Source organism: Xiphophorus maculatus, chromosome 2 (genome assembly GCF_002775205.1).
Source record: "Xiphophorus maculatus strain JP 163 A chromosome 2, X_maculatus-5.0-male, whole genome shotgun sequence".
Classification (NCBI taxonomy): Eukaryota; Metazoa; Chordata; class Actinopteri; order Cyprinodontiformes; family Poeciliidae; genus Xiphophorus; species Xiphophorus maculatus.
Window position 1 is genome coordinate 7,938,822 of NC_036444.1, and position 26,895 is coordinate 7,965,716.

At 39.2% G+C, this 26,895-nt stretch overlaps 5 protein-coding genes and 1 non-coding gene across 13 annotated transcripts in view; 4 read left to right on the forward strand and 2 right to left on the reverse strand.

The window, feature by feature from the left end:
• LOC111611773 (aminoacyl tRNA synthase complex-interacting multifunctional protein 1-like) overlaps positions 1–645 on the forward strand; it is a 47,035-nt gene extending 46,390 nt beyond the window's left edge. Inside the window, exon 8 of the mRNA XM_023349730.1 lies at positions 577–645. Coding sequence (XP_023205498.1) covers positions 577–645 — 69 coding nt within the window. The remainder of the gene's footprint in view (positions 1–576) is intronic.
• Positions 646–2,475: 1,830 nt separating this feature from the next.
• On the reverse strand, positions 2,476–6,916 carry kbtbd4 (kelch repeat and BTB domain containing 4). The gene is made up of 5 exons (XM_005806942.2): positions 6,834–6,916; positions 5,309–5,779; positions 4,746–4,887; positions 4,555–4,661; positions 2,476–3,782 (listed from the first exon to the last, which is right to left on the reverse strand). The coding sequence occupies exons 2-5, from the start codon at positions 5,768–5,770 to the stop codon at positions 2,922–2,924; spliced, it is 1,572 nt and encodes a 523-aa protein (XP_005806999.1). The 5' UTR covers positions 5,771–5,779; positions 6,834–6,916; the 3' UTR covers positions 2,476–2,921.
• A 603-nt stretch (positions 6,917–7,519) lies between these two features.
• fam180b (family with sequence similarity 180 member B) lies at positions 7,520–8,365 on the forward strand. Its single transcript, XM_023352348.1, has 3 exons — positions 7,520–7,637; positions 7,805–7,863; positions 7,961–8,365. Exons 1-3 carry the CDS (start codon positions 7,571–7,573, stop codon positions 8,306–8,308), a joined length of 474 nt encoding a protein of 157 aa, XP_023208116.1. The 5' UTR covers positions 7,520–7,570; the 3' UTR covers positions 8,309–8,365.
• Positions 8,366–8,382: 17 nt separating this feature from the next.
• On the reverse strand, positions 8,383–14,989 carry ddb2 (damage specific DNA binding protein 2). Of its 3 annotated transcripts, none has more exons than XM_014471740.2 (11): positions 14,881–14,989; positions 14,655–14,789; positions 14,452–14,561; positions 13,012–13,203; positions 12,385–12,551; positions 11,120–11,219; positions 10,673–10,850; positions 9,966–10,111; positions 9,618–9,773; positions 9,479–9,524; positions 8,383–8,836 (listed from the first exon to the last, which is right to left on the reverse strand). In XM_014471740.2, exons 2-11 carry the CDS (start codon positions 14,779–14,781, stop codon positions 8,586–8,588), a joined length of 1,473 nt encoding a protein of 490 aa, XP_014327226.1. In that variant the 5' UTR covers positions 14,782–14,789; positions 14,881–14,989; the 3' UTR covers positions 8,383–8,585. The 3 variants fall into 3 exon arrangements, with proteins under 3 accessions (XP_014327226.1, XP_023208099.1, XP_023208108.1); XM_023352331.1 differs by lacking the exon at positions 12,385–12,551 and adding an exon at positions 12,703–12,848; XM_023352340.1 differs by lacking the exon at positions 13,012–13,203.
• Positions 14,990–15,658: 669 nt separating this feature from the next.
• On the forward strand, positions 15,659–26,401 carry LOC102226513 (kinesin-like protein KIF23). 6 transcript variants are annotated; one of them, XM_023352288.1, is made up of 24 exons: positions 15,659–15,737; positions 15,968–16,034; positions 16,167–16,295; positions 16,677–16,782; positions 17,208–17,344; positions 17,439–17,551; positions 17,639–17,809; positions 17,954–17,998; positions 18,749–18,861; positions 19,130–19,251; positions 19,362–19,464; positions 19,542–19,621; positions 19,693–19,812; positions 19,888–20,032; positions 20,923–21,084; positions 21,184–21,350; positions 21,435–21,608; positions 21,721–22,014; positions 22,994–23,410; positions 23,565–23,798; positions 24,730–24,818; positions 25,581–25,659; positions 25,966–26,036; positions 26,119–26,401. In XM_023352288.1, exons 1-24 carry the CDS (start codon positions 15,724–15,726, stop codon positions 26,132–26,134), a joined length of 3,168 nt encoding a protein of 1,055 aa, XP_023208056.1. In that variant the 5' UTR covers positions 15,659–15,723; the 3' UTR covers positions 26,135–26,401. The 6 variants fall into 6 exon arrangements, with proteins under 6 accessions (XP_023208056.1, XP_023208064.1, XP_023208066.1 ...); XM_023352296.1 differs by having other exon boundaries at positions 22,994–23,098; XM_023352298.1 differs by lacking the exon at positions 22,994–23,410.
• LOC111606607 lies at positions 18,908–19,005 on the forward strand. Its single transcript, XR_002752144.1, has one exon. It is a non-coding gene; the product is annotated as a Z30 small nucleolar RNA (small nucleolar RNA).
• Positions 26,402–26,895: the final 494 nt, after the last annotated feature.

The following is a 26,895-nucleotide window of genomic DNA, read 5'->3' on the forward strand; positions in this document are numbered from 1 at the left end:
AAGCCCACAAATGAATCCATGTTTCTCAGGATGGCTGTTAATGGTAGGTGGTTACCTTCAAACTCCTTAATGGAAATATTTAAATGCTACAACAGCAGAAGTGAGCTGACATGTTGACGTATGAGGTGATGGGACACTCTGTAACATTCACTCTTCGGATTTACAACCACTAAGTTACACGGTGCAAATAGAGCAGGACTTATGCAATGCTCATTTGGCTGTTCAGAGAAAAATGCCTTAATAAAAGCATGAACTAAAATTACTTTATTGTTATTTTACCCTTAAAGAAATACCAAAGAATATTTATCAGCACACGTTGAGTTCAAAGTGTCAGGTTGCATACCTTAAGCATATCTTTGTACTTTCCCATTTCTGAATGGGCTGTGATCAGGCACCCAAGAACTCGAAACTTCCCTCCAGGGTCTGAAGTCTTTTCCAGAACTTTTGTCCAGACATGCAGGGCTTTATCCGTCTGATTGGACTGATACAACTTCAGGCCCTTCTCTATCTGCTGCTTGGTTTGGTCCTGGCCCATTTCTGGTGCAATGCGCAACGTGAAAATATTCATTCGCTTAGGCCATGCAGTTTCAGCAAGACAGGAAGAAAGCAGATCCTTCCTGCACAACTCCAAAGAAGACTCCTTGAAGATGATCCCCTCAGAACCGTCGGTACCAGATCCAGCTCTATCAGCTCCGGCCGAGCTGAGATGGAGACGAAACCGGATCCAGCGAGGAACAGTGGTGGCACACCAAGAACATTATCACAAAAATGCCCTGCTAAGAGCTGGAAAACTGATCCTCTTTCACCTCAGGAGTGCAGAAAATTCTCCTTTTTAAATTCCCTTGGAAAAAATATAAAAGATACAAGTATCCCTGCTGAGAGCTGGCAAAGGTTTCCCAGAATATCTGCTCCCTCCACACCCCAGCAAAAGGAATTCTTAGCACCCCCTTCGACCAGCCACCCCACTCCACCTTCCTCCTGCCACGGCTCCAGCAGATGGTCTTGTCACTCCAGACCATGTGTCCCTTCAGGAATTAATGTTCTGCCCTCAGCAAACTGTCCCAAGGTCACTACAACTCCTAGCAATCTACCTTTACATGACCCAATGACGGAGAGATACACACTGGACAAAATGGAAAAGTCTGGAGCCTTAAAAAACAGTCCCAGAGAGTCATGGGAGAGGTCAACCACTGTCCCAGGAAGCAACATGCTTCTGTTCCAAGTTTTTTTTTTTTTTTGTTGTTGGCTTTTGTTTGTGGTAAAAGAGCTGCGTTTCAGACAGTGTTCCTAGTGGCTAGGTTGTTATTGGTAGTTCTTGTGTAGGCGCATCTGAACCCCAGCACCCACCCCTCATCCCGCCGTCAGCAGCCAATGCTCAGAATAGTTCGCACAGTCTGACATGTTCCCGAGCTTAGGTTTCAGCTGCACAGACTCCAGCAGAACATCAATGGGATCACACTGTTGGCCTCTCTGTACCAACTCTATCTTTCCCTTAACTTTTTCGCTCCCAAAAATCACTGCAGAAATTTTTATCAACTTTAATCCTGCTTCTACTGATTCAAAGTATGTATTCAGTCCCTTTGAGTCAGTACTTTGTAGAATCACTTTTTGCTGAATTTAAAGCTGCAAATAATTTCTATATCTCAACCATTTGGGACAATTTGAGTGAAATTGTTGCCCACACTGCTTTGCACAAAAGATCAAGTTCTATGAGATTTGGATACCTAAATTCATAACTCTTGACACAAATTCTTAATTAGATGCAGGTCATTCTAAGAATAGATATGTTTGCTCATTGTAGATCCAGCTGTATGCTTAGTTTTGTTGCATAACTGACCAGTCAGTTGTGTTCCTCAGACTTTGTGACATTGTTTTTTTTTTTACTAATGTTCGCTAAAAAGCCTTTGAGGATTTAAAAGAACAGCCGTATTGAAATTTATACACAATTGGTCTCCATTTACTAATTCGGAAACCTCTGAATAGTTTCACTGGATTTTATTTAAGGGTATCAAAACAAAAGAGCATCAACAGCAAGTGTACACACTTCTTTAAAAAAAACATGTACCATTTTTGTTCTACTTATTTACCTGCTACTTTAGATGAAGTAGAATTAGACTCTAGAATTAGACAGTTTAAAAATCCCTCATTTGACTTTTAGTCTTATTTTTAAGAGTTGAACTGTTTGATTGGAAAACTGTTTCCGAATAAATCCCAGCAAGACTCAATGGTTCTGCTAATCTACCTTTTCTGACTCTCTACCTTTTTGTTAAACACAGGAAGAAACCAAATACTAACACTCTGTGTTGATCTACCATAAATTCTCAGTAAAACATATTTATAGTTCAACAAGTATTAATAAATTTACAAGGCACTGCATTTTTTTAATCATGTACTTTTTGAATTTTAGAAACATCCACCATTATTTAAAGACTTTGAAGGCTGACTGACCAAATAAAAACTAAAAGTGACTCTATGCAGGTTTTACCATTTATCAGAACACATGAACTCGAACCAGTACAGCATACATAAAAATGTAAACGTTGAAAAGCTACAAAACATTCTCTGATATTATGTTTACAGACTTAAAATGTGTGAAAACTTAGCCACTTTCAGCAGCCTGATGATTACAATTCAGTGAGGAGTTTTTTACTGACCACTAAAGCACTTCATGCATGTTAATATACGAGCAGTGCACAGGAAACAATAGCTTTGATCATCACTGGTCACACTGTTACCACACATTCGGTCCCCAGCTAAGAGATACACAACAACACGCTGATACAGAAGCATCTCACAGACACAGCTGAGGTTTTGGAATGGCTAACACAGCTGAGTGGGAATCTTTTTAGCAGATCTGAAGTCACTGTAAGTCACACCGACGTCTGTCATTGTGATGATTATGGACCGTAGATTGGAAATCCTCAGGCCAGTACAAACTGCCAGTTCGTTAGGAGGATCTTTATACCTTTGATAACCGAGACCACAGATGTGGCCGGGTTAAACTTTAACGTGTTAGCGTCGCCTTTCTTACACTTGTCCCTGAAGACGTATATGCAGCCGTTACAGCTGGCCACCTTCCACAGAGAAGGGATGCAGCTCCACACCTCTGGGAAGCGCAGCCGCGTGAAGCTCTCCAGCAGAGGGTTGTAGCACACCAGCGAGTCCCCTTCGCCTACGATGAAGATGACGTCCATGTGGACAGCGGCGTGCATGCAGCCCGCAAACGGCAGCATGTACGGTTTGATCTGGCACTTCTGGGAGGAGGTGTCGAAGCACTGGATGAGACGGGACGGCTTTGTGAAAAAGTCCATGTCGTTCTCCTCGCCTCCGAGCAGGTAAATGGTTCCTCCCAGGTTGACGCCAGCGGCCCCAGACACGGCTGTGTCCAACTGGCTCGTCTCTGTCCACATGTTGTCCTTCACTGTGTAGTAAATGATGGCGTTCGACAGCGTGTCCTGCAACGTCTTCCCGCCCAGGGAGTAGATGGCGTCTTCAGAGGCGACAGACACCATGGTGTGGTGGAGGCGGTCTCTAGGCAACGGTGCACAGCGCTCCCAGTCCATGGTGTGCATGTTGCACTTCCACATGCGGCGGGGGATGGACCCCCCCACCACGTACAGGTCCCCGCCATGTTTACAGGCGGCGGTGATCTGATGGCAGAGACTGTTCTGGCCACTCACGCTGATCGAATCGTCCTCATCACAATGCAGAGACACGGCAAGGGAGTGAGTCCTCGTCTCCTCTTTACCGATCAGGTAGATGTGGACGTTCTCCCCGATTTCCTGCCATAGACCCAGAAAGAGATTTTAGAGACAGAAATAAGCATGACGAGAACCAATCACCTAATTATTATCATTACTACTTAGATCTATCGCAATAAGACATTTTGCTGGACAATAAATTGTCCCAGTAATTATTGCAATAAACAATGATATTGTTGTTTTTAGACCAACTTCAAGTAACATACTGATAATGGCATGATAAACCAAGTTCATCCTTTCATAGATGAATAAACTATACTTTTTTAAAGAACACTTAACCTGGAAGAAATTATAAATGTAAAAAACAAAACACAACAAACAAAAACTATAAATAAAACGGCAATAAAAAAACACACAGCCGAAAATGAAATGGATTATGAAGACTTTGTAAACAAAACTGCCCTTCAAAAAATAATTATTACTAGATCTATTATCACAATATGCTCTTGTCCTTTCCATGTTTATAGTGGACTGAAAAACTAGAATAATATTTACAGAAAACTTTTCTTTCCTTTGAAATCATCAACTTGACTAATGACGTACCAAATGATTTTGTATTTCTTTTATTTTCTGGGTTTTTTTCTTTAAAAATTATTAGCTTCATGTTGGAACCTGCAAGCCCCTTTCTGTCCTTCAGGTTCAATGTTTGACACATTGAAATGTTGAATAACTTCTTTGTTCTGCACCTTTTTAAAACCCTTGAAAAGAAAATAAATTATCAACAAGACATGAAAAAACCTGGAAATCTGACACTAGCTGATAAAAATCTGATTGGCAAGTGTTTAAATTCTACCTTCAAATTCTCCTGGAGAAGGCAGGAGAACTCCTCCCTCTCCACCTTGTTGTGGTTTATCCACGACTCAATGGCCATCGTTGGATTCTGGGAGCTGGGAACACCATCTAAACACAGAGACAGAGCCGATTGAGAAGTTGATCAAGAGAGGTTACAATTCTTATGCTTTTAAATCTGTCTAACTGTAATACCCTTGATGATGTCCAGCAGCAGGCAGAGGGGCAGATTGAGATATTCTTCGGTCTGATGCAGCTGGGCGAGGTGGATTTTAGCACATTGCTTGGCTGCGGTATACAGCTCCTGGTCACTGTGTCTGTCTGCGAGCCACATCACCTAGAAAAAAATAAAAACAGAAAAAAGATTTAGTGTTCTAAATGTTCTAAATCAGCCTGGCCTGCAACACAAGTGACAAATCAAAGTCTTTTGATTCTGGTCTGCTCTTCATCCCCAGAACCAGGACCAAACATGGAGAAGCAGCATTCAGCTTCAAAGCACCACAAAGCTGTTACAAACCTCCAGAAAATTGTAAAGCAGCTGCCTTAAATCTAAGCTAAAAACCCACCTGTTTAGAGTTGCTTTTGAAACATTAATCAACATTTTGATGTGTAACGATTGACAAAATATAATGCTTCAATTGTTGACTGTGTGTTCTGTGACTTTGTATTTCTGTGTTTTATGATGTAAAGCATTTTGTACAGCACATTGTTGCTGAAATGTGCTGTACAAATAAACTTGACTGATTGATTGAAATCACCTGTAAGCAATTCTTGACCTCCACTGTCCGCGAGAGGAAGCGGGAGCATTCCTCAAACAAAGCCGTCAGCTGGTACATATCCGCCATCTCGTAGGTATCCTGCAGCTCCTCCACCCGCAGCTTGATGGTGCCATGGTAGATGTAGTCGACCAGCAGCTGGAAGACGGAGGCGCTCACGTCCTTCAGCTCGATGAAGCGGTTGTGGGACTCTTTGAGGTTGGAGGTGAACATGGAGCGGAAGAAGCTGCTCTGCGCTGACAGCACCAGCCGGTGCAAGTGAAACTGCCTTTCATCCACAGTGACGGTGACATCTGCAAACAGGCCGTCTTCCAGGCACAGGTCCATGATGCTCTTCACCACGCGGTTGGAATGAGAGCGGTCAGTGAAGGTGTATCCGAGGAAGTAGTTCTCCTCTCCCACAGAGCCGCCGACACTGACGCCGCCCTCCTCACCGGACTCCATCTTTGCTGCCTGCCATGTTAAAAACAAATGTTAACACCTGATTATTAGGGAAAAATAAACAGTGTATTAGATGGAAGGACGTTAGTTATCATTTATCAGAGGCTTTACAGCAACTGTAAATACATAAGTATGCTAAATGCATATTAAATGTATTAGTGGAGACATAAATTAGATGCTTATCAAAGAACAGTTTGTCTAGAGAACTGATCTACCAGTTGCTCCACATGTATCTCGGCGTGGTTTCAGAGAACAGGATAACTTAGTACACATGTACCTACTAAGATCTCTTAAGTATTGTAGCTTTTTAAAACATTCAGTTTTTATTGTTTATTCTTAGGATTTATTCTAGGTAGGTAATGCTACCTAGTATTTTTTTTTATTGTTCTTCATACAAAAAGTTATCATAGATTTTCTTTAATAATAATAATTAAAACAGCAACAGGATACAGCATGTTTTGAATGTTACCTTTTTATAATCAGCAGGTCTGAATAGTAAAATCTTCATTTTACTTATGAGTAAGATGTTTCGTTGGATAATGTATTAACTATTAATTATTAATGTATTCAATTAAAAATCGAATAGGATGCTGTCAACGAGTGGAGTTTGCGGGTTTTATTTTTGTTTCTAAAGCTGTGTCTCCTCACTGACTATAATTCCTCAATTTGGACAATAAAGTATATACTACTAACTTCTGAGTTTTTGCAGAAATATGTGCCACTCCAAAGCTCACTAGACTATTGAACTGAGATATTCAAATATTCAGACGTGTTTATTAGTTGTTGTTGTTGTTGTTTTACGACGAACAATTAAATCGTTCAGTCTATACACGTTTTCTAATAAAGGGTCTTCAACATGCAAAGATCAACCAAAACAAGTGAAAAGTGATGCTGATTGGCTAAGCTAGGTTATCGCTAGCTGTGTTGTTGTGTTTGTCTGCCGCTAGCGCTCGCAGCAGAAAGCCGCCAGCTTTTTTTTCTAATAAATGTTCTACCAAAATATTCTGAAAAAAACATGGAACTAAACGAATATCGCTTAACTGTGATAGCCATGCAGTTACGCTACCTTTATTTACACTGTTGCAGTATTCAGAGGCAGCTGAACTGTTCACCGGAATAACTGTTGTAAAAGGTTAAACTAAGATAGCGCCAAACGCTTACCGCCCCCCAGTGGCAGAACCTCATTACTGCAGTCTTGTTGAAAACAACAAAATACGTATGTAATTGAATCTCAGTAAGCATATGTAAATAAAGCTGTTTGGTGAAGGTGGGTTAAAAACATTTATGAACAAATGGTATGAAGAAGAAGTGGAGTTAAGCAGTTTTGTCAGAATTTCCTCCCTGGTAGAACTGTTGCCTGGAAGTCAGTCTGAGAGGTCCTATTTAGGTTATTATTATTATTCATATTTTCATGAAAACTTCTGATCACAATACTATGACTTAGAATAGATCGTCTGGGATTGCTTTCTTCACTACAGTTTCCACGTGATGTTTTTTTTTTTCTCCCCTGAAATCTAAGGATGAGAACTGAGAGAAGAATTCAGATTTTCCTTACCTGTGCTTGGTATTCAGATAAAAATATTTAAGTGAATCTTTTCACTTTATTGTGTTTTGCAAGATAAAGAATATCTAAATTAGAAAAATTTCCACAACCTAGACTTGCTCCAGAGGAGCCATCTGGTTTCTGCCTGTTTTCCAAGTTGAAAAAAAATCTGTGGTATTCAGGGGAAGTTTTCTTCTTTCCATGAGTGGAGAGGTAGGGCAGATGTTGCTTTTCCTCTTTTTGTTCTAATCTAGAGAGGCATGAATCCACAACTAAGACTCTGGCTCCCAATTATTCTATGGCTTTGGCTTGGTCAAGTGCTGCAAGGTGAGTACAATACATTCTGATAGTTTATGCCATTACACTAAGGTAATTCATGTGTTGTCCAGTTTGCATTGTAGATACTGAAGTAATGACAGTTATAATGGTAAATCAGCTCAATTTTTAGCAGTAGTATAAATAAATCTATGACGATTATAGTTTTTCCTCTTCAGATGTGGCAGCAGGCTCAGGTCCAAATGCTGATCTCTCCGATGCAAACCTGATGTTTGAGGTAGCTTTATGTCCGACCTCTACAAACTTTCAGATAACTAAAGCATCTATGCCGTTTCTTTTCTGTGGTAAAAACATATTTTCTGTATTCTTCACAGATTTTACTGAGTGGGGTTGAGTTAAACAAGGATAACAATGTTTTCCTGTTGGACGAAGAGCTGGCATCGATGAGGAAAGGACGGGAATTCTTGTCTCAGATCAATGACGGCATTCCAAGGACTCTGATCTCGACAGAGCTCATGATAAAGACACAGGAGGCTCGTCGGAAGTCTCCTCTGACTCGGGATCAGTTTGAGAACCAGGTTCTGAGCATGGTGTATTCTGCTCTGCAGGTTGGGGTCCAGAGGAACAAGGAGGAGCGAGAGGCTTGGGGTGGAGCGCTTATCCAGCTGGCAAACATCACCACCTATGACCTACGGGGAGGTTTTCTCTACAATTATGCTTAAAGAAATCATAACGACGGAAGCTTGGATATTAAAATTATACAGGAAACATTTTTTTAAAGAAATATTCAGCAATATACGAATGAAGATATTTATTATTTTACAGTAGAAAAAGTGCAGGAAAAATGTACACAGCCCTGCAAATACGAATGGTTCATATAAAATACGAACCATTTTATATGGTTTGTATTGTTTGTCAACATGCAAACAATCCCTGATGTTAGAAACACAGAACACTAACAGAGAAATGTACAAAAATAAACTTAAATTTCTCAGCTCTCTACAGTTTCCTCTTCTGAGTTTGTTTTTGTTTGGTGCACCCGGTTTTGGTTTTGGTCTCGGTTTCTTCCAGAGAAGCTAGCTTTTTCTTCAGCTTTGCATCCCCGGTCGGACCCCTCCGGTCTCTGCCGGAGCGTTGCTGACCCCTCCGCTGACCTCTGACCCCGTCTGCTGAAGCCGACGTTTCCTCAATCGGCTTGTGTCGGCCGCTGACCAGCGACTCATCGTGGTCCCAGATCAGTAGTGTTACACCTGAGAGCAATCATAAGAGAGTTTTACTGCTGAATTCAGCTTTTATTCCTCTTAAACTTTTTTCACATTTATTTATACTGCACTTCACAAACTGTAATGAATCTACTGACATGAAGACATAAAGTAGTACATAACTGTGAAGTGAAGGAAAAAACTGATGATTTTCCAAAATTTTCACAAATATAAATGTGGAAAGGGCTTTTTGTGTCATCCATCCCCCTTTATTCTGATACCTCTAAATTTAAATAAAATCCAGTGCAGCCAAAAGCCACATAAGAGCTGCAGAGATCCACAGCGCTTGTGGGAAAATATTAGTTATGTACGACTAGATGGCCGATTCTGGCCTTGGAAAAAAAAGTGACAAAAGGACTTAGAGGAGGATAACAACCCTTAAGATATAGAAACAGTTACAATTTAGAGATGTAGAGTAAATCATATTGATGTGTCAAATTGAACCAAAACAGATCTTATTTTCCAAAAAGAATGAGCAAATTATACCCCCAAAACCAAATATGATTATCCTTCAGTTATTCACTGCTTTGTATTGGTGTGTCGTATAAAGTATCCCAATAAAATCCACTGAAAGTTTGTAGCTTTAATACAACAAAATATGATTCAGGTGTAACTATGAAGATAACTCACCCATTCCAGATGCGATGACGTCACCCATTGGACTGAACTTGTTGATCTGCAGAAAAAAACCCCCAAAAAAATCTCTTGGTTTAAAAAGGTCCTGAATTAGTTTGTTTTAACTTGACTTTTTAAATTAAGTGATACTCACCGATTTGATCCCTGAGGCAGTGGAGTCATACATCTGAAACACCAACTCCCCACTGTTGGAGTCAAAGACGTCAATGGACCTCTTTTCTCCGGTGCAGATGCGGTCATCAGGGTATCGGCCCGCCACAATCAGGTCATACAGGGGATGCCAGGTGGCCTACAGAACAATTCGTCATTATTTTGTTGTCACAGACAGACTCTCATAAAAAAATATATCTTTCTACAGCCATAATGCCCAAAATAAGATTTTTTAGTCATAAAACCAGATGGATTTTTTTTAATCAAATGTTTATAAAGTTGTATTCTCCTTTTATTCCCACTGAAATAAACTTGAAGAGAGACAACAAACCTTGATGGGTGTGAGGTGCTGAAACTGCCTGTGTGGGTGCTGAATGATGTGCTGAGGCTTCGACCAATCAGAGGAGGAGTACACGCGGATCTGGTCGTGCTGATCTGTTGTGAGCAGCTTGGAGGCGTCCAAAGGGTTGAAATAGGCTGCAGTAGATTAACAGAACGGGTTCCTTTAGGTTTTTATCCCTTAATAAAGTCCTAACTTCCAATTTCTTCAAATATTTGCTCTCATTTCTTATATTAAATCATGCTGAGAGATTATTTGCTCACAGCCCCTTGAGAAAAAGCTGGGTTTTTTTTTAAAAGATATCTGGTATAAAATAAACTAGAATCCAAATATTTATCTGTACTGAATGAAAATATTATTTTTAACCATTTAACATTACTTAGTAAAACCTCTTCCTTTAATAGGTCAAAAGTATTTCTCTTAGCTAAATGTTAGAATAATAGAGAATTTCTGTTATTATTAAACAACCCCAAAAAATTCAGAGTTCAGTTGTTTCTTTTATCATTTGTTTTGTTTGTTGTTTTCCCTCTGGGCTAAAAGCAACACTCTGGAATGAAGCCTGAAGAATTTTAAATCAATCTAAAGATAATTAATTTTTCCTCTGATACTTGACATCAAAAAGGTTGTATTGCTTCAGTATGAACCAGACTTATAAAGAATTAAAAAATAAAAGTTTACCAAAGACACAGAATTCCAACCTGAGTTGACGGCTTTCTCGTGAGGCATTTCGTAGAGGAAGCTCTTCTTGTCCTTGATGTTCCTCAGATCCCAGAGCTTCACCGTGTGATCAACCGAGGCCGTCGCCAGCAACCAGTCGCATCGGGAGTTAAACTCTGCATGTGTCACTTTGGCTTTATGCAACTTACTGCTGAAAATCTAACAAGTAAACAGAGCAAATGCAACAAATGGTTTTTAACATAACCATCATATTTCTCTAGACTGGAAGTAATACTGACTTTGATTTCACCAAATGTCTTCCTTCTTCCTGAACATGAACAAAATGATTGATCTAGTTGCTACCAATTGCAGACCTTTTACGTTTTCAATCCTTTGCTTTAAATAAATTCTCAACTCAGATTCATTTAGTGCATTCAAAAATAAAGCAATTTTTAGAAGACTGCTGTGAAATGGCTGTAAGAACAAACCTTTTTCCCATCCAGACCCAGAAGTAGAAGCTCTCCCATGTTGTCCCCAGTCACAAGCATCTGCCGACTCACAGACACGTCGACACAACAGTACCAAAAGCTGGGATAAAAAGAAGAACCATTTAGAAAATGTAAGCAATAATCAGCAAAATGGTGTCATATGCGACATTTGTGATAAATAATAGTTAAGAACATTACATCAATTTAGAAAGTTACAGAATTCAGTCTACTCCATTATGTAACATTCAACCCCCCAACAAACTTTTTTATGCTTTAGTACTTAATCAAACAAATCAATAGAAATAAACTAATATGTTTTGAGGTTTAGAGAATGACTTTTAGACACAAAAAACAAACTAACTTAGGATAGCTTATACACAAAAAGAGCACAAAACAGAAAACTAGAAAAGCATAAACAGCTTGTACTGTGCCTCACAAATAATATCAACACAACTCTTTAACATTTTGTGATATTGGAGCCACAAACCTTTTACATAAAAACCAAAAGTAGCGACTCGACTTGTTGAGTAGCTCCTCTAGATTTGTCATGGGCCTTTTGTTGCTTCAAATTAATGCTCTCAGCATGCCATTTAAGGAGGTCAGTCATGTCTTGGTGGGTGTACCTTTTTGTATTTTCAGATTATTTATTTAAGGATGCACTTATCATGGATCTTTAAAAATTTGAACCTGACGATTCTGGCCAATAGAGATTTTTCTCGTTATCCGACACTGTGACATAGTTGCTCTAAATTGGCAACTTAGCAACTATGAGGTGACTATCAGTTACGACACTTTCATGGAAGAGCAAAAAGTGACAGAGGCTGATTTTCAGACCTTTGTGGGGCTACACAAGATCAATTTCACATGTAGGTTTACGCCAATTACCCCAAATCAAGGAAATCTGGCCGACCAATCAGCCAATTTATCAGTACACCCTCAGACTGATTGGTTGTGCTAGACGTTCACAGAAACTTAAAGATTAAAATACACAATATATACTTCATAGAGGACTTCTGAAAATAATTTGTAGCACTGGATTTTAGCTATCAGAAGCACAAATATAAATAAAAAAACAGAAATTGCCAAAATAACGGTTCCACTTTTAAAAAACTTTAAATTTAGATATAGTTGTTGCAACACATGAAATCACCGCAGAGATTTGTGATTGTAATGTGACAAAACAAAAATAGTTCAAGGCTTATAAATACTTTTCAAAGGCAAATGTTGCCACTGTCAAGCATCAGTCTTCCTTTCAGTTTCCTCACCAAACATTGTGGTGATCATGACTGCAGTCTTGTGTTCTGGACAGCAGGGTGGGAGTGTGGCCCTCAAAGCTATGCAGGGTCAACTTCCCCTCGCCAGAAGCCGCATAAACTCTGGAGAAGTCTGTGGGGCAAAACTTCATCCCGCCAATGAAGTCTCCCGCTCCGTTCTGCACACACAAATACAAATGCAGGCCAATAATGCATTTGCTTTGCATGGAAATGCTTGAATCTGCTGGGGGCCGCCTGATAAGAAGACTGATGCTAGACCGAGTGAGCTTACAGCCCTGATGGAGGAAGAAAAAGGCCTATTAGTCTTACTTCAGGGAGTCTGTGGATGTAAACACTGTTAGGGTTGTCCCACTGAAATCCTGCAGAGATGTCGTACCGCCCATAGACGAGGTGAAGAGCTGACTGGGATTTAACAGGTTAAACTTCATGTCTGTTACTGAGTCTCCAGCCCCCATCTAAGCAGAGAATCAAAAGAGGTTGTCGAAAGGCACATCAAGGATGCACACTTCTACAAATCCACCTACTATCTTTAGCCACAAAAGGATTGCAGATGATTATAAAGAGCAGCAGGACCCCTCCATGCTGTTGAGATAAATCCAATCAGACACATCAACTCACCCCTCGAGTAAAGCTTTTTGTTTCAGACTTCTCAAAGTCCCACAGAAAAATGTCCCCCCCTTTTGAGGCTGCAGCCACAGTGGTGGGATGAGTGGGGTGCCACTCCAAGCAGGTTATTCTGCGATCAAATGGACTGCTGGCGCCATGAAAATGGTAGGATGACAGAGATCGAACAAACGGCTCCTGGAGACACTGCGAGAGACAAAAAAAGTTTTGTTTTGGGGTTTTTTTAAAACCAGATTTTCATTCGGTATGCCGCAGAACGCCGCAGGAAAAATCCAAGCCAGGCCTAAACATGTCTGCTGTTACAGGTCTTCTCATTCTCAACTACATTAATCTCTGATCATCCCTGTCAGGAATAATGTTGTGCATAAATTTACAACCCAAATAAGTTCGAGAGGTATATAGAGTTTTTCAGGGCTCTGTACAACACTGGAAAAACATCCCTCAAAATTGTATGCAGTGAATAATTTCTGCAGGAATTGGATAGAAAGCCTGAAGGAGAGAGACAAGAGGCGCACACAAATGAGATAACGAGGTGAGCATTTGAAATCATACAATCATATATTTGATTAAAAGAGAATGAAAAAATCCAATTGTGTGGAAATAAATGTATTGTTAATTATGTCCAATGACAATTTTCTGACTGGCTACAAGTAGCTCCAATTTGCCAACAGTTCAAACACCATACTGAGAATATCTTCTCATAATCCATAACACTTCAAATTTTGAAGAAAATGTGCTACAGCAGCACAAATTTGGCAAACAAATTGCCTCTGTAGTTTGTTCTTGTTTTTATCAGAATCAACTGCCATCGGTATTCCCAAGTCATGCCTGAGTCACCCCCAACAGTTTTCAGAACGAAGCCTCTCAGCTTTTAGGTCACACATTACAGCAGTTTTACTTTCACTCCACTGGCTTCCCGTCCATTTAAAAATAAATGGTAAACTTTTATTATTTGATTTTAAAGCTCTTAATGCCCTTTCTCCCTTTTATTTAGCTGAGAAGTTGCTGCAAATTGCTCATGCTGCAAGCATGAACAATTTTTATACAGGCATAGGACTGCTGTTACATTATATTAGTCTCTTATGTGTTTGGCCCTATCAAGTAAACGCAATAAATAAAACTTCTTTAGTCAGATGGTCAACATTCCCTCACTGCTAGACAAAGATTTTCATTTTTTTATATATCAAAGCCTAAGATGCTTCTATTCAGGCAGGCTTTTAATACTTACAAATGTGGTAGCACTTCCGGTTTTATGTATCTTGTCTTAGTTTCCTTTATACATTTATTTTGAAAACCACTTTAGTCAGCAATGCTGTTGATGTGTAAAGGGCTACATAAAGAAACGACTGACTCCCACTAAAGAGAAATTAGGGATTATTTGACCCCTACATACAGACTGCCCTTATTGATCCTGAACTAAGCAGAGATGTTTACCTGTCTCATCTGAGAGTGCAGACTCTGGCCCAAAGTACTCCTGTATATGTAGTGCAGTATACTTCCAGGGCCAGTCTTCCTCTGGGCTCCTGCAGAACTGTAAGAAGGCCCTGCAAAACGAAGAGACCCATTCATTCAGCTACCAAAACTAAAACAACACTGGCACAATGAGTCACCGAAGTCGTCCAATCGATGCAGCACACCCGCTTTAGATGTTTCTCCATCTATCTTGTCTCGCAGTTTTTTACTCAGCGACGTGTGTTCTGCAGCTCCTTTCTTCACTTTACTTTTCGATCCATTTGCCTGTGACTTGGTGGGCTTGCTTTTCATTTCTCAGCCTGTTAAATCGACAACACAACACGAGAAGAGTAATTTGACTCGACAACAATCAATCTGCCTTCACGCATAGTGTTCGAAGCCGCTGCTTACCTGTGGTGGTCAGCTGGGAGAGCTGGATGAGCTGAAAAATCAACATAAGAAACTTCTGCGTTTGCGTAACACTACACTACACGTGACTTCAGGTTTGTGTTTTGTAACCTCTGTGTTATACAGTCGGAGAACGGCAGGGGGCGCTGGTTAATCAAGAACAACTTCACTGGATGTTGGAAAAAAAAAAAGACTCCAAAAGTGACATGATTTATTTTTTCAAGATTATTGCCTTTTTTTTCTTTAAAGAAGAACCAACAAGAATATTCTGAACCTCTGAGAATATTCTGAATATAAAGGCTGTTAAAATGGTAGCTGAAAGCAATGTGTTTATTAACAATCTAAATTGCGTATGGCTTTCGTTGTTTTAACTTTTATAAAAAATGGTGAGTCAATATAATAATAATAATAATAATAATAATAATAATAATAATAATAATAATAATAATAATAATAATAATAATAATAATAATAATAATAATAATAATAATAATAATAATAAAGTAGTATATATTTTCTGAAATGGAAGAAAAATTATACATTTCATAGTTTTTTCTTAGCTGCTATTTATCATTTGCTAGGTTAGCCAGAATGCTCAACTTGCTACATCAACACTCGGATGTTTCACATAATTTTTTTTCTGCGGACTTCACATAGTTTACATTTTTGTCTGGCGTCGTCATACACGGAAGAAGACCAGCGGAAGCACGTGTTCTTGTTCTGGGATCTTATTGGCTCGTTTAGGCTTCTTTTCAAAAAGTTCCGTCTGAGATTAAGGCGGAGGGAAGATTCAAATTTACAGCAACAGAAACGGTCAAAACTAAAACAGATGAACTACTCTTTACAATGAATCGACAAGCGTAAGTAGGATTTATTTTTCCCCGCACGTCGCCTTTAGGGTTTGTTTCAAATATGCTTTGTGTTATCATTAAATGCCAAACTATTGATTTACGGAGTTGGGGAGACTTTGATGACTAGCTTAGCTGTGGGATAGTTAGCAGAGGAGCCAATCATTACCGTTTGCTTTTATGAACCACTAAAAGTAGCTATGACGGTTTGAAATGTAATAAATTTTATCCTTGACTATCAGGAAATGTAAAACGCCCCGAAGGCCTCCTCCTAAAAAGCCTCCCAACAGCCAGAGAGACCCAGTTGGGGTAAGTATCCCAGGTGGATTAGCGAGCATTTCAACATGGCGGTCTAAGAAAACGATGTTTCTGTGATCTTATTAGCGTCTTTAGAGAGTCTTCACTGTATTCTGTAAGAAAAATAATTTTGACCTATATCAGGTGTATCTACGTGTGCGGCCTCTGGTTGCGGAGGACGAGGAGTGCTGCATTGAGGTGATCAGCAGCTCCACCGTCCAGCTGCATGCTCCCGAGGGCTTCAAAGTAAACCGCAATGGGGAATATAAAGAGGTAACCAGTCCAGCCATGCAGGTGTACCTTTAAACTACAGCAGCTATGCAATATACGTGGATTAAATGTCAATTTTGGATGACTCAGTTCAGCAAAATCAGTTTAAAACCTCTTTAGAAATGCTCTTTGGCCTAAATTATGTGCATGTTTTTTTTCAAAAGCTGTATCTTGCCTTTTTTTATTTAAAGAAAAAAAAATCTTAAAATACTTTTACCAACTCCAAACTAGAAGATTAAACCATTTTAAGCCTATCAAACATGTCTTATTCTGAGTTTGATGAAGAGCACAGCAGGCTGTTCACATTTATTAAAATTGTTTTAAAAATTTATGCTTTTGCACAATAAAGTAAATTCATATTAATGGATGTGTTTTGGTTTTTAGACACAATACTCCTTCAAAAAAGTCTTTGGAGTTTCTGTGTCGCAGATGGAACTCTTTGAGAACGTGGCCAAACCTCTTGTTGTCGACCTCATTCATGGGAAAAATGGTAAGAGGCGCACAAGATAATAAATTGTAACATGCAGAAATCAGAGGTGTCTACAGAAGACTAGAGCTGCCACCAACGCATAAGAAAATTACAGCAATATCACATCATAGCACAAAAACTTTACAAATATAAGTATTACAACGACACAGTATATTCAACAATCTTACAATATAAATACATATAAATGTATTTTTAATTATTTATTTGACACTTGTATAATAAATGAACACAATCACCAAATATAAATATTATTGATGCACAATATATCCACACTAACATCAGTAATGTAACATGATATAGCTTTTTTTCTTTTGGTAGCTCTACGCTTCCACAGTTGTCCATCTGTTTCTGCATTATGAAAGCATCAGATTTCTTTTTCTCCTTTTTAAGTTCAGTGTTTGCTGATGATGTGCTGTTTGCTGCAGGGCTGCTCTTCACATACGGTGTCACGGGAAGCGGGAAGACATTCACCATGACTGGCTCTCCAGGTCAGGGCGGACTGCTGCCACGTTCCCTTGACATGATTTTCAACAGTGTTGGCCCCTTTCAGGCCAAAAGATATGTAAGAGAGCAGTACACAATGATATCTTTCAAGTCCACATGACTTGTCATTGTATTTTCTTAGCTTTATGTTTATTGGAATCTCCTCTGCTCAGATTTTTAAGACTGATGATAAAAACGGTATGGAAGTTCAGAGTGAAGTTGATGCTTTGTTGGAGCGTCAGAGACGGGAAAACAACTTAACAGTTCTTAAAACTCCCTCTTCCAGGTAAATCATGTCATGCTAGGAAAAACAAAAGCTGTAATCAACACTATAACTGAATATTGAGGTTGTGTGTAATTTCCTACTTTTTAGACAAAAGGTTGACCCTGAAATTGGTGACATGCTGAAACCAGAGGAGACCTGTAAAGCAGACGGTGTGGATGAAGACAGCTGCTACAGCATCTTTGTCTCCTACATCGAAATCTATAACAACTACATCTATGACCTGTTGGAGGAAACGCAGGAAGACGCGATCAAGCCAAAGTAAGTGTCTAAAATAAATGGACGTACAGATGTGCTTGAAGTGTATGCTTGAGCACTATCATTCTAGAGTCTCTGTGAAGATCTTTAATAGTTTCATGACAGAATAGCTGGAGGAGAAAAACTGTTGTCTTTTCTTTTTGCTAGGTGGAACGGTGGAGGCACACCTGTGCGCCAGAACACTGAGTTCATGTATGTGGCCAGTGAATGCTAATCTAGTAGACATCAAATTAGCTGCATGATCAGGCTAAGCTGTCCAGTTGAACACACATGTAGACGAGAATTCCTTAATAGTGATTTTTGGTATTTCAAAATATTTATTGGCTACTTAATTTGTAAAACAGGAGTCCATGTTAGCTGGATTCATTATAGGGGAAAATATATAAACACTCAATTATTTTTGGTTTTGGCTAAAACTGCCCTAATTAAAGTGATTACTAATTAATTCTAGAAAACAATGTATCCATTAAACTAGAAAAACAGTAAATTGCCATTAAAATGTTTCCCTGGAACCTCTTTGAGTGATCTTGTAATGTCTTGTTGAAAATGTAGAAATTGTGGACCATTTTTAGAAGTTTGTGTCCAGATGAGTATGAAATTTATCATTGGAACATGTGCTGGATCCCTGATTATGAAAGATTACTAAGCAATGACTCACTATTTAAATCTGAGGACTGTTGATTTTTCAAGTTTTATCTTCTTTTCGTTTCATTGAATTTTAGAAATCCCTACATGACTCACTTTCTGCTTGCAGTCTTTGCTTTGTGTCACACGTATCTGTAAACTCATGTTTCTTGCCGCTCTATCATTATTTGTGTCTGAAACTTTCCCAATGCCTACATGTACTTTGTGCTCCATGCTCTTTATGTGTTGCATGAAAAACTGTTCCTCTTCACAACGACACAAGAACAATTTATCAAATTTTTTTTATTACTGCTACAGACCGCCTCAATCTAAAATCCTTCGAGAGGATCAGAACCACAACATGTACGTTGCCGGCTGTATGGAGGTCGAAGTGAAATCTGCTGAGGAAGCATTTCAAGTGTTCTGGAGAGGTGAGCGTTTCTGTCTCTGATCCACAAATGTTTTTAGCTACAGATGCTGCAGTGATGATTTCTAGATGTGACTGACCTGGAATTGCTGGTCTCCGGGTTGGCTCTGTTCAGGAAATGACTTGGGTTAATCTTCTCTCTGAGCGGTTTCAGATCTGTTGCAAAAGATAAATTTTGTGCAATGAATTATTGATATCATTTAACTTGCACATTAATATTCTGTGTTTGATGTTTTATTTTTGTGTGTGTAACATTTGATATTTTTTTGCAGGTCAAAAGAAGAGGAAGGTTGCAAACACTCGGCTGAACAGAGAGTCGAGCCGATCGCACAGTGTGTTCATCATCAAACTGGCTCAAGCTCCTCTGGATGCAGAGGGGGACAACATTCTCCAGGTTAGTTGCAGCTACACTTCTCTCAAAGTTCAGAACATATTACAATATCCACCTGCTATTAAGTTATCATCTACGCAGTTGATTTGGATTTTCTCCCTTTTAACCGTCAGGATAAGAACCAAGTGAGCGTCAGTCAGCTGTGTCTCGTTGACTTGGCAGGAAGCGAGCGCACTGGTAGGACGGGAGCTGAAGGCACGCGAATACGTGAAGCAGGTTTGTTAAACATAAATGTTAGATTAGATAAGTCATCTTGAAATCTTTTGCTCAATCTAACAAGTTTTTCTATGCAGGAAACATTAATCAGTCGCTCCTGAATCTGCGGACGTGCCTCGAAATACTTCGGGAGAACCAAATGTACGGCACCAACAAGGTAAGTGTTGCCAGATTGAAGCTAAACATTTCCATTCAGACCATGCAGGTAACGTAGAACTTCTGTTGTAGATGGTACCATACAGAGACTCCAAAGTCTCCCACCTGTTTAAAAACTACTTTGATGGAGAAGGAAAAGTCCGGATGGTTGTGTGCGTCAACCCCAAGACGGATGATTATGAGGAAACGCTGGCAAGCTGATCCGACGGATTCTCTGCTTCCTTCTGAAGATGTTTCTGTTCTCTAACAAGCTTTCTGTCTGTGCAGCTGGTGATGCGGTTTGCAGAGATGACCCAGGAAGTAGAGGTGGCTCGTCCGGTAGACAGACCCATCTGTGGGTTCACTCCGGGACGCCGCCATAGGAACCAGGCGTTTCGGGAGGAGATTTCTCAAAGGGTGGAGGACCGCGGTGGTAAGGATGCTGCTTAAATATAATTCTAAAACCTTATTAGACCTGGGTGATAAGGTTTAAAAATAAATTATCCTGATGAATACATATTTTTATATTAAATCCAATTTTTCTTTTTCAATTAATTTTTGTTTTTGTCTTAAAAATTCACTTTTTTAGAGGTTTAAATTCTGGAGTAATATTTATGCATCCATTAATCTCTGTTCATACTTTTTATTCATCCATCCATCTTATAGTATGTTTCTTCCATAAGTTCTGCTTTCAAAGCCAACTAAGAACTATATTTATAAGGGGCCATTTCCAGAATGAAGAGCTGGACTTAGTCTGAAGGAAGTCTTAATTCACACCAAGAGCTTTTGGACAATTTCATGCTTCCAATTTTATGTCAACAATTTGGAGATGATACTGTCTTGTCCCAACATGACTGTGCACAAAGTAACTTCCATAAGGATATGGATAAGTGAGTTTGGAAGACCTTTACTCACCTAGAGAGAGTATAAACCTCACACTGATAGAACGTCTATGGACTGAATTGGAGAAGAGCCTGAGAGCCAAGCTGTCTTGTCCAGCATCAGTTTCTGACCTCACAAATGCTTTTCTAGAGAATAAACACAAATGTATATCTGCAAGGGGTGGGTTGGCATCATATCAAACTCCATGTAATGAAAATAGGATGTTACTCTAGTTCTTATATGAATACAGGTGGGTCAACACTTTTCGCAACATAGCGTCATAAGCTCATACTACAGAAACTAAAGGCTAAGAGGTTTTGAGTTTTTAGATTGAAGTCATGTTGATCTTTGACATAATGTATATAATCCCTGGATTGCTTTTAGTTTTCCATGTGCTTAATCATAAAATGTTAACTTGATGAATTGGACGTCTTCCTTCAGACGCGATGTCTGCTCTAAATGGCGTGGTGCTGAGCCTGCCACCTCTGCCCACATCTGAACTGACTGACCCGAATGATGAGCTCACCATTCCTCGGCTGGTTGAAGCGCTGCAAAACAGACAGAGGATCCGGCAGATGATGATTGAAGAATTCAACAGAGCAGGTGAGAACTCACAGCTCGTCTGTCACAGGTCAACAGCTTTTTTTTTTCTTTCTTTCTTGTTTGTTTTTGTTTTGGCTCACCTTCCATATCTTATTTTAGCAAGCAGGATGAAGTCTATGCTGCAAGAACTGGACTCCAACGTCATTTCCAAAGAGAATGTGATCATCGAACAGAATGGTAGACTTGCAGAGAAAGACAAAGTGATGCATAGCAACAAGATGGAGATTGAACGTTTAGAGAAGAAGACCAAAATGCAAGAACACAAGGTTCTTCTTTGACTTATAATCCCTGGACTGCTTTGACACTACTGGTTTGTAGTTTTTTTTAACTCTCTCACGACTTCCTTCCAGATTGACATCCTGCAGAAAACGACTAAAATCTATGAAGACGACAAGCGTTCCCTGCAGCAAGAGGTGGAAACCAGGGGGCACAGGCTGCAGAGAGAGCTTTCTGAGAAGAGACGCATGGAGCAGCGCATGCAGGGCATGGTCTCGGACACACAGCACAAGTGGGAGAAAGAGTGTGTAAGTTGTAACAAACATATCATCACCTGTGCGTTGCTTCTGGAGCATTGTTAGACTGCAGTGACATAATTTAGTGTAATGATGGCACTTTAACATTGGTAATATTGCGCAGGAGAGACGAGTGAATGCGATGCAGCTTGAGATGCAGAACAAGCTGTGGGTGAAAGACGAAAAGCTGAAACAACTCAAAGCTATAGTAACAGAGAGCAAGACTCCTGGTCGCCCCGATCCCCAGCCGCGTCAGACTCAGCCTCTGCCTCAGCGGCCATCCAGGGAGGAGCGGCCATCCAGGGAGGAGCGGCCATCCAGGGAGGAGCGGCCATCCAGGCAGGAGTGCAGGGACGAGCGGCCGTCCAGGGAGGAGCGGCCTCCATCAAAGAGATCAGCCTCACCACCGCCTGTTCCGGTATGTAGTCAATTAAGTACTTTGCTCCTAGGCTCTTTTTATTATTGAAAATTGTTTAAGGTAATGAGTATCAGTATTTCTGATGCTCTTTTGCTTTTTTCTAAGGTTCTCGCTGTGAGATTGTGCAGGTGTTAGGGATGCAAGTTATCGATTGTTAATCTAAAGTTGATCGACTAACAATTAATGGATAACATTTTCTTTATATCAAGAAGGCTGACTGTCTTTTCATAACATAAAGGTTCAAATTTTTCATAATATGCCAAAAAATTATTACAATTTAACAGTTTGTATCAGCTGTATTAAATACTCTAAATACAGAAAATTGTGGTTTTTTCATATTAACTTAGACATGTTTATAAAATATAACAAAACGGGAACCTCTTAAGTTGCTGTATAGAAAAATAAAATATGAAAATAATAAAACATATATGAAACATGTCATTCTCCATAAACAGAGATGTTGGTACAGAATTGCTGTTTGTAGTTGCTGTTAAAGGGAAATTAAAACGTTACTCTATGAAGCGTGTTAACTCATGAGAACCCTCAAAATAAACCTTGCTTATTGGCATAATATACGACGGGGTTTTAGGGGCCACACTAAGAAAGCAAAATAATAATAAAACCTAAAAGAATGAAATTATGATATTATGACTTAAGTGCCATTACGGTGAAACTTAAGGAGCTTGTCGTTTACCCACACCTGACTCCGTTTTGGACCTTTTCAACTGGCTCAGCTTAAGGATGACCAGTGGCGCCCTCTGCTGGATGGCGGGCAAACTACAACATTAAAAAGAGCTCTAAGCGGTTATTAATCGATTGGGACTCATTTTAATCTAATAAATAATTAATATACAATTAATCATGAGTTGATTAATTGTTTGGATTCCTAACAGGTGTCTATTTGTTCTAATTATTTTTTTTAAATGAATTTGTTCTTTTGATCATATCTCTTATTGTTTATGTCCATTTTGTTCCTCAGAGTCTCGATGAGTCTTGTCAGAGTCTCGACGAGTCTTCTCAGGGCCTCGATGAGTCTCGTCTAAATCTCAACGAGTCTTGTCAGAGTATTGATGAGTCTCCTCAGGTCAGTCCAGTGCCAGAGTCACCTGCAGTCAGAGCCATTAGTGATGAGGAAGTTGAAATGAACCCAAGACCCACATGCCCCATTCCCAGCAGCAGTTGTTCTTTATCAGTGGCCAATACTGTCACCTTACTGGAGCAGGAGGCGACTCCAGATGAGGTTTTACGGGCCCCTGACATCCCCAAAAGAACCCTGTCTCCCACCGGCTCCCCAGCCTGCCGAACCAAGAGAAGGGCAGAGTGCTGTAGTAGACGGGAGGCCTGTCTCCCCTCTCCCATTTTGCTCCTTGACGTCATAGAAGAGAGAAGCAACAGGGTCAGTGAGGTAGTTGCAGCAGCATCAGGTTGAAGAATTTAAAACTAGATTCTCCGCTTGTGGTAGTTAAATTTCATGTTGTTCAGGGATCATTTAAAAGTGTTTCACATGTCTTTTGTTTGTTTTTGAATTGTTCTGCTTGTTATCCAATCAGACGAAGACACCGGTGCGGCCTCGCCACCGCCGTTCCCGTTCTGCGGGCGTAGAGAAATGGGTGGACCACAAGCCGCCCTCCAGCCTCGACTTGGGGACGGTCCTGCAGCCGGTTATCCCCAACGCCATCCAGGTGTCCGCGCCCAACGAGAAGGCCCTGTCCAAGTGCGACAGATATGTGTTGACGCACCAGGAGGTCGCCTCTGACGGCGAGATACAGACCAAACTCATCAAGGTCAAGTAAAATGTAGCATGTACTTAAAGATTTACTTATGTTTACTTTTTACTCGGGTTGACTTCAGTTTGAGAGAATTTTAGTGCTCATTGCAGTGAAATAAAGAGCAGATCTGTAAAAGTATAAACAAATAAAAAGATGGAGGAAATGTGGAATTATATGAACAAAAGAATGAATGTAGATAGAAATGAATCGGTATTCATTTCTGCATGCATTGATTAAATTATTGTTTCAGTCATGTTACTTTTTGTTTTGTATAGGGGGGTGTATATCCATTAACGTGTGAGAATAAATTTTTTTCAAATCTATTCTTTATTACAACCTATATGTCCACATTTCTTTCTTTTTTTATTATGATTTTTGGATGTTCAATATGTAAACCTTTCTACAGATTTTTTATTTTCTTTAAACTCATCCAGGATAATTAAGACATAAAAAATATGTTGCCAGTTTTTTAAGCTAGATGAAGTTGAGGGCAAATTTCAACTAGCAAGGTACAATGTATCAGCATGAACATCGGTATCGTCTGATATTTGAATTTTTTTTTTTTAACGGATCAGTCCAACTATTAAAACTAGGCCAGTATTGGCAGATATTTATTGCTATTTGTTGCTATTTGAGTTTCAGAAGTGGATCTAGAAGATTAATGAAGTTTTTTTTTTTTTTTTTTTTGCTTTAAAAAATTGCTGAGCAATGGGATCAGGTTTTATTGGGCGAAAGCAATCTTATATTATCAGGAGAAACCTTAAGAACTCTGAACTGCAGGGAAGCAAATTTACATTTGACCTTTTTTGTTTTTGTTGCACAATTCTTTTCAACACTTTAATTAAATAATCTCCTACCAGGTTAACCGATTGTCTGTATCTTGGAATATCTGAGTTTATATTACTATTTAAAGTTGGTTCTAACCTTATTGTTCCTAACATTTCAGGGGGAGGTCATTAAAACCAGAGGCGGAGGCCAATCTGTTCAGTTCACCGACATCGAGACGCTTAAACAGGAGCTCACCACCGTCTCAAGGTGACGAAAAAGGCAATGGCCCCTACAGTGTTTTAGTGCTCAATATTAAGACTGCAAAAGGCTTTTGGGCTATTGTTTTCAATGCAATGTATTTATGGTCATTGCACATTCTGGAAAAGTATAGAATTGCATTTCATTATTTTTCAAGGTGACTGTTATTTATTTAAAGAGAAAGTGTTTCTAAACTTTAGTCCTCATTCTGTTACCTAAAAGACAAAGTTGCATACCTTAGCAAAGGTATGCGAAACAACTCTTTCAGTCATCTTTAGTAATTGTAGGCTAAATGTTCTGATTTGATAAATGTTAGATTATAAATTACAGCTGATTTAACTCTCCCAGATCTAACCGCGAACCAGCGCACTTCCTCAGCATCATGTTGTTTCATAAATTTGTATATAAAAGAGAGGTGATGGAACCAAACAGAGTAAATTTTCTTTGTACTCCAATGTCTGGGACAATCTTTCAGATATGATGCTGAAAAAGTGTTGGAGCCATGTGGATTCATGGTTTGTATGGTCAGATCTACAGTAAATATGGCCAGTTAGATGAACTCACTGAGGGCAGTCCTCGTATAGATGATGGTGGCCAGAAAATGTGATTTAACTGCAATCAATATGGTTATCCCCAAATCCAACAATATGGTAATTGCATATTTTCTGATGTTACGTAGCCATAATTCAATTTGAATTTTGTAAAGTTTAAAGCATTTTTAGTGGAGAAAATGCTAGCTTAACAAATTTCCGTCACTGTTTTTCTGTGAAGCCGAAAAAGGAAATCTTCAGAAGGAGCTGCTTCAAGTGGAAGTCAAACAGATGGTGCTTGGACAGATGTGAAGACACGGGTAAGTGGAAAAAATTTAACCACCGTCTTTATTTAGTCATCTAATTTTGATTTAGGATGAAGATGAAGTTAAAAAAAGGTAGCAAGCAGCAGCTGCTGCATTTCTGTTAGTCTGTTTTCTTACACAGCAAATATTGGTTAAATGGGAGGAACTTTGATGCATATTAAAAGGCTGGACTTTACCCAGAGAGTTTTAAACTCACTGATGCAGCAGGAACCAAAATTCATCCCTGTAATGTTTCTTTTTAAATTTTCCATTAAAGACTTTTAAAGCTTCATTTCGAATCCATTTTTCTTTTCTTTCCAGTGCTCTGTGGCCTTGGAGATGAGGGCCGGGTCAAACATGGGGCCTGGAGTTGAGCATCACGGGATCTCAAAGTAAGCTGCCAGCAACATAATTAACAAGAGATCGTTTTATTGACATTGTAGGAAATGTCTGATTTACTCTGTTCTGTTAAAGGCGCAGAAAACCCTGAAAGCTGCTGGTTGCTCCGTCAGTATCTCCTCCCTCCTGTCCTCACTTGGCTGCTGTGCAATACTATGAACTTGTATTTTGTATTTGGCTCCTTTTCTAATATTTATGCTTTTTTCATGCCTTTTTTAAAATGTGTATTTGCAAAGGATTTCTAGACATAGGTCACTAAAGTATTCACAAAACATTGTTGATATTGGTCTGCCACTCACTATTTGTTTAAATTTTTCATTCTGGATCTACTCCTGAATAAAACACCTTTTGAAGAGTGTGCGTGTGTGTGTGTGTAAAATATGGAGTGGAGCTAAACATACAGGGAAGGTTGTACAGTACAGTTGGTCAAAACTCCAATATCACATAATGCTAATTTTAAAAAAAGCCATAAAACGTGAACTTAAGTTTCCACAGTCAATGATGATTTAAGGGGTTGTTATCTGTTGGGGTTTATCCATTTATCAAAAAACAAAATACATATAGTGCATCGTACAAGAACATACTTTTTCACTTCATTTCTCTATTTTAAAAATCCAGTATTTAAAATATTTTGTTCAATCTAATTTTGTTAGAATCTGAATCTTAGGTTTTTATTTGCTTTTTATTAGTTATGAAAATTAACAGAATGAACACTTTAAATATATTTCTTTGAGTGGAATGAATCCATATAATTGAATTTTACTTTTTTTTAATTTAATTTTTACAATTGAGGATTTTAAAATTTACTTGGATGCAACTTCATGAGATTGAAACACAAACACCATCTATATA

Coding starts and splice junctions, on each gene's coding strand:
- kbtbd4 (XM_005806942.2), bottom strand. CDS start 5,770: ATGGAGTCCGGTGAGGAGGGCGGCGTCAGTGTCGGCGGCTCTGTGGGA. Junction 4,662..4,745: donor GCTGCTGGACATCATCAAGG/GTATTACAGTTA, acceptor CTCTGTGTTTAG/ATGGTGTTCCCAGCTCCCAG. Junction 3,783..4,554: donor TTCTCCAGGAGAATTTGAAG/GTAGAATTTAAA, acceptor GGTCTATGGCAG/GAAATCGGGGAGAACGTCCA.
- fam180b (XM_023352348.1), top strand. CDS start 7,571: ATGAATCCACAACTAAGACTCTGGCTCCCAATTATTCTATGGCTTTGG. Junction 7,638..7,804: donor GCTTGGTCAAGTGCTGCAAG/GTGAGTACAATA, acceptor TTTCCTCTTCAG/ATGTGGCAGCAGGCTCAGGT. Junction 7,864..7,960: donor ATGCAAACCTGATGTTTGAG/GTAGCTTTATGT, acceptor TATTCTTCACAG/ATTTTACTGAGTGGGGTTGA.
- ddb2 (XM_014471740.2), bottom strand. CDS start 14,781: ATGAAAAGCAAGCCCACCAAGTCACAGGCAAATGGATCGAAAAGTAAA. Junction 12,552..13,011: donor CAAAAAGCTTTACTCGAGGG/GTGAGTTGATGT, acceptor TTGTGTGTGCAG/AACGGAGCGGGAGACTTCAT. Junction 10,851..11,119: donor TGGGTCTGGATGGGAAAAAG/GTTTGTTCTTAC, acceptor TTTACTTGTTAG/ATTTTCAGCAGTAAGTTGCA.
- LOC102226513 (XM_023352288.1), top strand. Junction 17,552..17,638: donor CTTAAAACTCCCTCTTCCAG/GTAAATCATGTC, acceptor CCTACTTTTTAG/ACAAAAGGTTGACCCTGAAA. Junction 21,085..21,183: donor TGAAGAATTCAACAGAGCAG/GTGAGAACTCAC, acceptor ATCTTATTTTAG/CAAGCAGGATGAAGTCTATG.